At 39.4% G+C, this 13,315-nt stretch overlaps 1 protein-coding gene across 7 annotated transcripts in view; it reads left to right on the forward strand.

Moving 5' to 3' along the window:
- The window catches only part of C6H2orf76 (chromosome 6 C2orf76 homolog), a 114,187-nt gene that overhangs the window by 77,774 nt on the left and 23,098 nt on the right, over positions 1-13,315 (forward strand). For all 7 annotated transcript variants that reach the window (XM_049889175.1, XM_049889176.1, XM_049889178.1 and 4 more), the window contains one exon: positions 886-923. In XM_049889175.1, the coding sequence (XP_049745132.1) occupies positions 886-923 (38 nt within the window). The remainder of the gene's footprint in view (positions 1-885; positions 924-13,315) is intronic.

Genomic DNA, 13,315 nt, shown 5'->3' on the forward strand with positions numbered 1-13,315 from the left:
GAATTCCTGCTACAGCGTGATTAATAAAAATGAATTTTGGTTTAAGATTTTATTCAGATATAATGCTAAAGACATTGTAATCAAAATATGTTAGTTAAATGGTTAAATAAGATTGAGTGAAGATATGGAAACTTTCTGAATTGAAGCCTGTTGAATGCTTTGTTATATAATTAAACGCCCACTGTTGCAGAGTTACAGTTTTTCACAAGTGTGGAGAAATTACTTACCGGAAAAGCACAATGTAGCCTGACTTCGTGATAAACAGATTAAGGAACGAAGGAGGGATTGAATAAAGCAGATTAGATTTTGTGAGTCTGTAACATGTGAAAACCAGGAGGTAGATACTGGTATTTGGGCATTACCACTTTTTTACCCAGATCACCAATGGCCCCTGATAGTGTTTGAATTCCAAGAGTGGTAAACCTGTTTTAGAATGATCATTTGGCTTCCTGTCACTGTATCTATTCTGAGTGGTTAGCAGATTTTTTAAAACTGCTTTTGTTAATGTCCGTATTAAGACAAGCATTTTTTGTTATTTGCTAATCCTGGCCTTTAGTGACCCCCCCCCCCAAAAAAAAAAACCCCAAATAGAGTAATATGGTTCGCTTGGCTTCTATTCAAAGGGAAAATGTGCTCAATTGATTTAAGATTATGGCAGTTGTGAGTGTGTCAAAGTCGAAGGCTTTAAAATACCTTTGTACTGTAATCTTTAATTTTAATGTTTTGCAAAAGTAATTTTTCTTTTACTGTATTCTAGGCAAGGATGCAAATTTCTCAATTTTATAGCCTCCCCTCCCCACCAAAAAAAGACGAAAAAATTCACTTAAGGATTTGAAATGAAGCTTCAGAATAACTGTTAAAAGACAACTTGTTTTTCCTTTTCAGATAAACTGAAGATAATTCATCAAGCCCACAAATCAAAGGTACGTTTAATATGCACTTTATTTGACACGTGGCAAGTAATCAAGCTGGTTGAATTTGTGAATAAGTGAATGAATACATATATGTCTAAAATGTTTTCTGATATGACAGCATTTTTTTTTTTTAATTTTGCAGGTGCCCTTTTTACAACTTTAGTTTTCCACTGAAGAAAAAAAAACTAAGTCATTCTGTATTAATAGTAGATTCTTTTAAAAAAAGCTTTATGATTTTTTAAATGCGTGCAATATGTTACATATCAAGGAAATATTTAACATAAAATAAACATAAAACCTGCTGTAGAAAATGTAAGCTTACATATAAAGGAAGTGTTTATTAATGTCCACTCAGTCTATTTGGTTGTCCTCATCCTGTGTGAGAAAAAGGACAGAAGCAGATAAAAAATAATATGCTTGTTCTGACTTGAATCTTGCTGTGTGCTGCTGGATTCCTTGTGAGACTAGACCTAGGGCTGTGCCTTTTTTTTTTTTTCCCCCCTTCACAATTGTCTTAGTCATCTAGTGTTGGTGTAACAGAAATACCACAAGTGGATGGTTTTGTAGAAGAGAAATTTATTCTCTCACAGTTTACTAGGCCACAAGTCCAAATTCAGGGCATCAGCTCCAGGGAAAGTCTTTCTCTTCCGGCTCTGGAGGAAGGTACTTGTTATCAGTCTTCCCTGGTCGAGGAGCTCCTCAGCGCAAGGACCCCAGGTCCAAAGGACACGCTATGCTCCCTGTGCTTCTTTCTTGGTGGTATGAAGTCCCCATGTCTCTCTGTTCGATTCTCTCTCTTATATCTCAAAGCAGATTGGCTCAAGACACAATCTAATCTTGTAGATTAAGTCCCGCCTCATTAATAGAACTGCTGCTAATCCCACCTCATCAACATCATAGAGATAGGATTTATAAGACATAGGAAAATCACATCAGATGACAAAATGGTGGACAAACACACAATACTGGGAATCATGGCCTAGCCACATTGATACACATATTTTGGGGGGACACAATTCAATCCATGACAATAATTTATTCTGTTTTTTGTCATTGTTGAGAATATACGCAGCAGAACCGAAACCAAAACCAAACCCAGTGCTGTCGAGTCGATTCTGACTCATAGCGACCCTACAGGACAGAGTAGAACTGCCCCGTAGAGTTTCCAAGGAGCACCTGGCGGATTCCAACTGCCAACCTCTCGGTTAACAGCCGTAGCACTTAACCACTATGCCACCAGGGTAGCATATGCCAATTCCACAATTTCTACATGACAATTCAGTGACATTGATTGCATTCTTAAAGGTGTGCAACCCTTCTCACCCTCCTTTTCTGAGTTGTTCCTCCCCTGTTCTCATAAACTCACTGCCCTCTAAGGTTTCTATCTAATCTCTAGAGTTGCTGTTGTCCACTTGATCCCATATAGATAGACGTTAAAAGAGCACAATGCTTAAGGCAGACATTCTTTACTAGTTAAGATAAACTTCTCTTTGGCTTTAAGAAGACTTCGGGGGTTATTTTTGATTTAAAGTTTGAAGATTATCTCAGGGCAGTAGTTTCAGGGGTTCATCCAGCCTCCATGGCTCCAGAAATTCTGGTTTCTATGATAATTTGAAATTCTGTTGCACATTTCCCCCTTTTTGATTAGAATTCTTCTATAGAATCTTTGATCAAAATGTTCAGTAATGGTAGCCGGGCACCATCCAATTCTTTCTGTCTCATGGCAAAGGAAGTAGTTGTTCATGGAGGCAATTAGCCACACATTGCATGTCTTCCACTTATTCCTGACTCTCCTTCCTCTGTTGCTCTAGGCGAATAGAGACCAACTGTTATACCTTGGATGGCTGCTTGCAAACTTTTAAGACCCTAGGCACTATGCACTGAATGAGGAGAACAAAAAAGCACTAAACACAATATTAGGCGAATTAACTGGAATGGGCCGTGAAACCATGACCCTAAACCTCCAAACCAAGAAACCAAAACCCATAAGGTGTTTGGGTATACATAAGCAGCCACAGCAACTACTCTTTTTGTTTGTTTGTTTTGCTGTAAATATATCACACAACTTTTGCCAATTCAAGGACTGTGACTTTAAAAAAAAAATTTTTTTTTTTATTGTGCTTTAGGTGGAAGTTTACAGCTCAAGTTAGTTTCTCATACAAAAATTTATACACGTATTATTATGGGACTCTAGTTTTTTCTAGTTGCAATCCCTATAATGTGACAGCACACTCCCCCTTTCCACCCCGGGTTTCCCCTGTCTGTTCAACCACCTTGTATCCCTTTCTGCTTTCTCATCCCACCTCTGGACAGGAGCTTCCCATTTAGTCTCAAAGCACAAAGCACACTCTTCATGAGTATTATTTTATGTTTTATACTGCAGTCTAATCTTTATCTGAAGAGTGGGCTTTGGGAATGGTTTTAGTTCTGGATTAACAGAGAGTCTGGGGGGGCATGTCTTCTGGGGCTCCTCTAGTCTCAGTCAGGCCATTAAGTCTGGTCTTTTTACTAGAATTTGCATTCTGCACTGCACTTTTCTCCTGCTCCATCAAGGACTCTCTATTGTGTTCCCTGTCAGGGCAGTCATTGGTGAAAGCTGGGCACCATCTACTTCTTTTGATCTCAGGCTGATGGAGTCTCTGGTTACGTGGCCGTTTTGTTTCTTGGGCTAATGTTTTCCTTGAGTCTGGTGTTCTTCATGCTCCTTTCCTCCAGGTGTGTTGGGACCAACTGATGAATCTTATAAGGCCACTTGCAAGCTTTTAAGACCCCAGACTCTATCACCAAAGTGGGATGTAGTACATTTTCTTAATAAACTTTGTTATGCCACTTGACCTAGATGTCCCTTTAAACCATTGTCCCCAGACACCGCCCCCCGCCGCTACTCTGTCCCTCGAAGTGTTTGGTTATGATCAGGAAACTCCTTAGCTTTTGGTCCAGTTGTGCTGACTTCCCCTGTATTGTGTGTTGTCCTTCCCTTCACCTAAGATAATTCTTGTCTACTGTCTAATTAGTGAATCCCCCTCTCCCCACCCCCATAAGCATCAAAGAATGCTTTCTTCTGTGTTTAAACCTTTTCTTGAGTTCTTGTAATAGTGGTCTCATACAATATTTGTCCATTTGCGACTAATTTCACTCAGCATAATACCTTCCAGATTCATCCATTTTGTGAGATGTTTCTAAGATTTATCATTGTTCTTTATTGTTCTGTAGTGTTCTACTGTTTGAATATACCATAATATGTTTATCCATTTGTCCACTGACGGGCACCTAGGTTGTTTCCATTTTTTGCTATTATGAACAGTGTGCAGTGGACATGGGTGTGCATATATCTATTTGTGTGAAAGCTCTTCTTTCTCTAGGATATATTCCAAGGAGTGGGATTGCTGGATTGTATGGTACTTAATGTTTCTAGCTTTTTAAGGAAGCATCAAATCAATTGCTAAAGTGGTTGTACCATTCTACATTCCCACTATCAGTGTAAAAGTGTTCCAGTCTCTCCACAGCCTCTCCAACATTTATTATTTTGTGTTTTTTGGATTAATGCTAGTCTTCTTGGAGTGAGATGGTATCTCATTGTAGTTTTGATTTGCATTTCTCTAATAGCCAATGATTGTGAGCATTTCCCCATGCATCTGGTAGCCGCCTGAATGTCTTCTTTGGTGAAGTGCCTGTTCATACCCTTTGCCCATTTTTTAATTGGGTTGTCTTTCTGTCATTGAGGATTTGCAGTATCTTGTAGATTTTAGAGATTAGACTCTGATTGGATATGTCATAGCCAAAAATTTTTACCAGTCTGTAGGTTGTCTTTTTACTCTTCTAATGAAGTCTGTAGATGAGCGTAAGTGTTTGATTTTTAGGAGCTTGTCCTTCTGTGATTGACTTATTTCACTCAGCATAATGTCCTCCAGATTCATCTACGTTGTGAGATGCTTCACAGATTCATCATTGTTATTTATTGTTGAGTAATACTCCATGGTATGTATGTACCACAGTTTGTTTACACATTCATCTGTTGATGGGCATCTAGGTTGTTTCCATCTTTTTGCTATCATAAACGATGCTGCAGTGAACATGGGTGTGCATATGTTTGTCCGTGTGATGACTCTGATTTCTCTGGGATATATTCCTAGGAGTGGGATTGCTGGATCGTATGGTATGTAGGTCTCCTTTGGTTTCTTGCAGTAGTGTCTTCTAGTTTTCTTTGTATAGGTCTTTTATGTCTCTGGTTATATATTTTTCTAAGTATTTTATTTCCTTGGTGGCTGTTGTAAATGATGTTGATTTGGTGATTTCCTCTTTGAAATTCCGTTTTTTGGCATAGAGGAGTTCAACTGACTTTTGTGTGTTTATCTTGTATCCTGATACTCTGCTGAATTCTTCTATTAGTTCCAGTAGTTTTCTTCTGGATTCTTCGGGGTTTTCTGTGTATAAGATCATATCATCTGCAAATAGGGATACTTTTACTTCTTCCTTACCAATCTGGATGCCCTTTATGTCTTTTTCTTGCCTAATTGCTGTGGCTAGAACCTCCAGCACAGTGTTGAATAAGAGTGGCGATAAAGGGAATCCTTGTCTGATTCAAGGGGAATGCTTTCAGACTCTTTTCATTTAGGATGATGTTGGCTGTTGGCTTTATATAAATGCCCCTTATTATGTTGAGGAATTTCCATTCTGTTCCTGTTTTGCTGAGAGTTTTATCATGAATGGGCGTTGGACTTTGTCAAATGCCTTTTCTGCATCAATTGATAAGATCATGTGGTTCTTGTCTTTTGTTTTATTTATGTGATGGATTACATTGTTTTTCTAATGTTGAACCATTGCTGCATAACTGGTATGAATCGCCCTTGGTCATGGTGAATTATTTTTTTGATATGTCATTGAATTCTATTGGTTAGAATTTTGTTGAGGATTTTTCTGTCTATGTTCATGAGGGATATTGATATGTAATTTTCTTTTTTGTGTTGTCTTTACCTGGCTTTGGTGTCAGGACTATGCTGGCTTCATAGAATAAGTTTGGGAGTATTCCATTCTTTTCTATGCTCTAAAGTACCTTTAATAGTGGTGGTGGTAACTCTTCTCTGAAAGTTTGGTAGAAGTCTCCAGTGAAGCCATTAGGTACAGGTCTTTTTTTTTTGGGGGGGGGGTGTTAATTACCCTTCCAGTCTCTTCTTTTGTTATAGGTTTATCTAGTTGTTCTACCTCTTTTTGTGTTAGTTTAGATAGGTAGTATGTTTCTAGAAATTTGTTCATTTCCTCTAGGCTTTCAAATTTGTTGGAGTACAATTTTTCACAGTATCCTGTTTTGATTCTTTTAATTTCAGTTGGGTCTGTTGTGATATCACCCATTTCATTTCTTATTCAGGTTATTTGCTTCCTCTCCTGTTTTTCTTTTGACAGTTCAGCCAATGGTTTATCAATGTTGTTGATCTTTTCAAAGAGCCAGTTTTTAGTCTTGTTAACTCTTTCAGTTGTTTTTCTATTCTCTTTCATTTAATTCTGCTCTAATATTTATTATCTGCTTTCTTCTGGTGCCCGAGGGCTTCTTTTGCTACTCTCTATTTGTTCAAGTTGTAGGGTTAATGTTTGATTTTAGTCCTCTCTTCTTTCTGGATATGTGCATTTATTGGTATAAATTGATCCCTGAGCACTGCTTTTGCTGTGTCCCAGAGGTTCTGATAGGATATGTTTTCATTCTCATTTGATTCTGTAAATTTCTTTATTCCATTGTTAATTTCTTCTATAACCTAGTAGTTTTTGAGGAAGGTGTTGTTCAGTTTCCATGTATTTGAATTTTTTTCCTTGATTTTTCTTTTATTGAATTCTACTTTCATGGCTTTATGGTCAGAGAAGGTGCTTTGTAATATTTTGATGTTTTGGATTCTGTTAAGGTTTGCTTTGTGGCCTAATATGTGGCCTATTCTGGAGAATGTTCCATGTACCTAGGAAAAGAAAGTATACTTGGCTGCCGTTGGATGGGGTGTTCTGTATATGTCTATGAGATCAAGTTGGTTGGTTGTGGCATTTACATTTTTCCTGTCTTTATTGAGCATCTTTCTAAATGTTCTGTCCTTCACTGAAAGTGGTGTGTTGAAGTTTCTGTTTTCAATGCCGTTAGAGTTTGTTTTATGTATTTTGGAGCCCTGTTGCTGGGCGCATAAATATTTGTTATGGCTGTGTCCTCCTAGTGTTTTGACCCTTTAATCATTCTATAGTGTCCTTCCTTATCCTTTGTGGAGAATTTTGCTTTAATGTCTACTTTGTCAGAGATTATTACTGCCACTCCTGCTCTTCTTTGATTGCTGTTTGCTTGATACATTTTTTTTCCATCCTTTGAGTTTCAGTTTGTTTTTGTCTTTGATTCCAATGTGTGTCTCTTGTAGGCAGTGTATAGACTGATCCTTTTTTTTTTAAAATCCATTCTGCCACTCTCTGTCTCTTTATTGGTGCATTTAGTCCATTTATATTCGGTGTAATTATTGATAGGTATGAGTTTTTTTTTTTTATGAGTTTAGTTTAGTGCTGTCATTTTGATTTTGTGTGTGTGTGTGTTGTTGACAGTTTCTTTGTTCCACTTAATTTTCTGCATTGAGTCGTTTTTCTTTATATATTTTCTTTTCATCGTTTTCATTGTTGTTCATTGTTTATTTGCTGAGTCTTTATGCTTTTCTTGTTTTTTATTTTAATGTGTAGGATTGTTAGTTTCCTTTGTGATTACCTTAAAATTTACATCTGTTTTTCTAAGTTTAAACCGATCTTTTATTTCTTGATATTGCCTTGACTTCCTTTCCATATGAAAGTTCTATGACTACATTATTTAGTCCCTCTTTTTTGTTTTAATGTTGTCTTCTTTTACATATTGACATCTCCGGTTCCCTAGTTTCAATGTTTTAGCTTTGACTTATTTTTGTGGCTTCCCTATCTGAATTGATACCTGGTTGTTCTGTCCTGTATGCTAGTCTTGCGTTGTTACCTGTTACCTGATGCTATTAATTTTCTAACTGGAGGACTCCCTTTAGTATTGTAATTTTGGTTTGGATTTTACAAATTTCCTTAACTTGTATTTATCTGGAAATGCCCTAAATTCACCATCATATTTGAGAGACAGTTTTACTGGATATGTAATTCTTGGCTGGGAATTTTTTCCTTCAAGGCTTTATATTTTTCATCCTATTGCCTTCTTGTCTGCATGGTTTCTGCTGAGTAGTCTGAGCTTATCTTATTGACTCTCATTTGTAGGTAAGTTGCATTTATCCCTAGCTGCTCTTAAAACTCTCTGTTTTGGGTTTTGGCAAGCTTGATTATAGTATGTCTTGGTGACTTTCTTTTGGGATCTACCTGTGTGGGGTTTGATGAGCATCTTGGATAGATACCTTCTCATCTTTTATGATATCAGAGAGGTTTTCTGCCAACAAATCTTCAACAATGCTCTCTGTATTTTCCGTTATCCCCCTACTGTTCTGGTACTCCTATCACACGTAGGTTATTCCTCTTGATAGAGTCCCACATAATTCTTAGATCTTCTTCATTTCTTTAAATTCTTTTATCTGATTTTTCCTCAAATGAATTGGCATCATGTGCTTTATCTTCAGTCTCACTAATTATGACTTCCATTGCCTCAATTCTGCTCTTATGACTTTCTATTGAGTTGTCTAATTCTGAAATTTTATTGTTAATCTTTTGGATTTCTGTTTGCTGTCTCTCTATAGATTCTTCTAACCTGTTAAAATTGTCATTATGCTCTTGTGTAGCCTTCTTAAGTTCCTCTATTGCTTTGTCTGTGTTTTCCTTGGCTTGTTCTGGGTTTCGCCTGATCTCCTTCCTGATTTCTTGAAAAGCTCTGTATATTAATCTTTCGAATTCTACCTTCAGTAATTCCAAGAAATTCCCTTCCTCTGGGAGGTTTCTTGGTTCTTCATTTTGGTTGCTTGCTGAAACCATTGTATTCTTCCTCTTTATGTGATTTGATATTGACTGTTGTCTCCCAGCCATCAATAAGTTATTATATTTATTTATGTTTGCTTACCATGTCCTAGCTTCTTGTTTTGTTTTCATGTGCCCAGATAGGTTGGTTGTGTGAGCTACTTTGAGTATTGGCATTTTTGGAGCTCTCCCGTCCTGTCACCAGGTGTTTAGAGCTGTTACTAAGTATTTAAATCCAGAAGTCCATTCACTTTTCTTGTGTGGATTCAGCTCAGGTGTCTAGGTCGTCGGTCACCTGTATGTGGTGCAGACCCTCACCTGCAGAACTAGACGGGCAGGAGTGATTGGAGTAGGCACAGGCTGCAGTAGGAGGTCACGTGCTGAGCAAATCAGGGGGCTGATGACTACCCCTGAGTGTCTGGGTGGAAGGCATGTCCCTGTTCCCTACAGCTCATAGGTGGGTGTGTTTTGCATCCAGACTTTGGGCATTAATGCTGTTTGCTATACAACTGGGTGGCACCACTTTTTCTTAGACCTCTGTCTTGGGTGGCTAGGTGGAGTGGGTGGAGCCACCAGATCTCAGGCCCCTGATGAGGGTAGGTGAGGACCCTGCTTAATGGGCAGGGCGTAGTCAAATGTCACAAATCTGCCACTCCCCCTTAGCCATTGCAGTTGAAAATAGGCTTCAGGTACTCACCCTGTTGTACTGTGCCAATGAGGGCCTATTCTGTTGAAATGGACCCCCACAGGTCTAGGCAGGGCTGAAAGGCATTCGAAGTCCATGGATCTTTTATGCCTGTGCGTAGGCAAAGGGGCTGTGCGTGTCCTGAGTTCCCAGCTTAGGGGAGCTGGCAGATTTTTTTTTCCTGTTTGTTAATTTATTCCCTCTCCAAAGCTGGGAGAATGGCTTGGGGCACGCAGTGGTCCTACTTCAAGCCCATGGGGCACAGCAATTGGTGAAGCCATGCCGGGACCCAGACCAGAGCAGGGAGGGGGCAGGTAAATGACAGAGAGGTACTTCCCAAAGGGGGGCAGGGTTTTTTTGATCCCACTTGGTAGGTTAAGTGCTTGTACTTAACTTTTGCTGATGCAACCCAGCTTCTCCCTGGTTCCAGAGGCTTGAGCAGACTCTCCTCTCCTTGGTTTCTCTGGATGTGGAAAACGTGTCCCGAGCACTACTGCTTGCCTCACCCCGCCTGCACCAGCTGATCCAGCCTGTGGGGCGCTGGCCAGGTGAGGTCTGGCAAATCCTCGCTGCTTCTGAACTGTCTCTCCCTCTCCCTGCCGCCCAGTCTAACCTCCTCAACTTTGTCTTTGATGTTCAGTGCTCCTAGATTGTCATATATAATCAATTCACTTGTTTTTTTGGGTCTTTGTTGTAAGAGGGACCACAGGAAGCATCTGACTACTCTGCTGTCTTTGCCCCGCCTCCCAAGGACTGTGCTTGTGAGAACGAGCTTTCTACTTCTGAAGTTGCCTTACCTGTCCCAAAGACATACCTGTTTGTTGATGTGTTTTTTGTGTGCTTACATTTCTGTGTCTTTACTTTTTTAGAATAATGTTTTTATGAAACCAGAATCAGAGGTTTGCCTCTCATATAGACAAACTAGAGTTATGTTTTCTCTTTGATCACAATGACCTTGTATGTTGTTAGCAAATGCTGTGGAGTTGGCCCCTGACTTATGGTGACCCCATGCATTATAGTTTTGGATTATTGTGATCCGTAGGGTTTTTATTGGCTGAATTTTTGGAAGTATATCACCAGGCCTTTCTTCCCTAGACTGTCTTAGTCTGGAAGCTCTCCTGAAACCTGTTCAGCATCATAGCAACACACAGCCTCCACTGACGGAAGGTTGTGCCTGATGTACATTGATTGGGAACCAAAGCTGGGTCTCCCTTACGGAAGGTGAGAATTCTACCATTGAACCACCGCTGTCCCACATAGTGTTATTGTTGTTAGTTGCTGTTGAGTTGTTTCTGACTCATGGTGACCCTATGATTGCAGACTAGAACTGCTCCATGGGGTTTTCAAAGTGGTGAGCTTTTAGAAGCAGGTCACTGGGACTGCCTTCTGAGGTGCCTCTGGGTGGGTTTGAACTGCCAGCTTTTCAGGCTAGTAGTTGAGTGCTTAACCATGTGTGCCACTCAGACACCTCCCCTATGCATAGACTCCCCACCCATTAAAGCAGTAGTCTTACTTATTATATGAACTACTCAAGGACAAGGGACCATATCGTATTCTTTATATCTCTAATACTTAGCACTCTGCCTGACTCACAGGAGTTTTTCCATAACAATTTGTGAAGGAAATATTTTTAAGTTCATTTAGTTTCATTCTCTCTTCTAGTTATAGACACACCCGGTAAACTCAACCAGCTGTCAAACAAATGTATGCCACCGTCCACAGAGAAAATGATAGGAGTATGTCTGCTAACTATGGGTTAGTAACTTTAAAATTTTTTATACCAAAGATTATACATGCAAATAGATTCAAGCCTGCACTGTTTAGTGCCTCAGAACGTGGTGCTCACATGAATCTGGGCTGTGGGGTGGAGCCTGTTCTTTTATGGTGCTAGGATGCATCTCCACTCTGTCTAGCCACAGACTTTGTCCATTTTGTCTTCTGTGGGCTGGCAGTATCTTAACCTTCTTCCTAAAATTTGGAGAATAGGAAGCTTGTTTCTATTTTTGAAGGGAAAATATATATAAACATATAAAATATATAAACAAAGTGAAAATGAAACAATGTGTTTTTTTTAAAAAAAAGATTGTGAAACAAACTGTGTCATGTCATCTCAATTCTGTGTTGCGTCTTTGCATTGTTGGACTTGTTCATATGCCCGTGTGTCCTAAAAGGATTAGTTAGCAAATTATCCCTTTATCCTAATGCAAAACCAAACTCATTGCCGTCGAGTTGATTCAGACTCATGGCAACCCCAAGTCTTAGGAGTAGAACTGCTCCGTAGGGTTTAGTTGGCTGTAATCTTTATGTAAGCAGATTGCCAGGCCTTTCATCCATGGTGCGGCTGAGTGGGTTAAAACCACTTAGTAGTTGGACCCAAACCGTTTGTACCACCCAGGACCTTTTATCTTAATGAAGACCTACTTAATCATATTCAAATAATCAATATTTTGACATTAAAACTCATGAAAATTTCCTCCTGAGGTTGGAAGAAAAATTCTTAGAATTGTTTCTTACATTTAAAACACATGTTCCACAAAATTCAAATTCACAAAAAAAGACCAGACTTGCTGGTCTGACAGAGACTGCAGAAACCCTGAGAGTATGGCCCCTGGACACCCTTTTAACTCAGTACTGAAGTACTCAGCCAAAGATGAGACAAGTCTCTAGGGCCAACAATAACACATGTGTGGAACGTGCTTCATAGTTCAATCATGTGTAGAGACTAATGGGCACACCAGCCCCAAAGCAAAGATGAGGAGGCAGGAGGAGACAGAAAAACTGGACAAATGGAAACAGGGAATCTGAAGCAGAGAACAGGAGAGTGTTGCCACATTGCAGGGTTGGCAACCAATATCACAACACAATTTGTGTATTAACTGTCTAACGAGAAACTAATTTTCTGTGTAAACTTTCACCTAAAGCACACACACACACACAAAAGAATTGCTCTAGACTTCTTTCTTGTGGACCAAGTTTGAATCTATGCAGTTAATAATCCATCCTGCTATACCTAGATGAATGCATTGGGCCAAGGGGAAAAGTCACTATAGAAACAGGAGAAAGCCACCTGGGTTCCCAAGGCAGGCTCTGATGGTTTATGGAAGTTTTTCAACTGGCTGGGTCAGGGACCCTGGGAGGCATTTTGGCCTTCCGCTGTGTGTCTCTGTGCCTATTCTGGTCTTTTTATAACTCAGAAGTGATTAGGTTTAGGATCCACCCTATGCCAATATGGCCTTATTAACAAAAAGAAAAACCCTATTTCCAAAAAGGATTACATTTACAGGTACAGGGGTTAGGATTTCAATATCGATTTTAAGGGGACACAGTTCAATCCATAACACCTCCTAGGGATTTTCCAAGTTTTGTCTCCAACTTTTATAAGGAAAGGGTTCAGTATAATATGTTTTACAGATACAATTTAAAACTTCAGAAAAACATCATCCATATGTCCTCATCCATGCCTTAGCCAGCTCTCAGACATGGGTCTCATTTCCTATCCATCGTTGTTCTTTTATCATCTACTCCCTATGTGCAGGGCCTGTAGCATCACTGGCTTAGCTTGTCAGTTTAGCTGTCATTTTAGTCCCCTTCAGGTTTTTTGGGTCTTCAGCCAAAGGGAAAGTCTTCCAAATAATCCCTACATCTTTAACCAACTCATCACAGAAGCCGCTTCCCCAACTTTCTGGGTTTAGAGACTTTCTTAATTGACCTCATTTAGCCTCAGAAAGTAGTCCCTGGGTGGCACACAGTTAATTACTTGACTACTAACCGAAAGGTTAACAGTTGAAACCCA

The sequence above is a fragment of the Elephas maximus genome, chromosome 6, assembly GCF_024166365.1.
Source record: "Elephas maximus indicus isolate mEleMax1 chromosome 6, mEleMax1 primary haplotype, whole genome shotgun sequence".
Lineage (NCBI taxonomy): Eukaryota > Metazoa > Chordata > Mammalia > Proboscidea > Elephantidae > Elephas > Elephas maximus.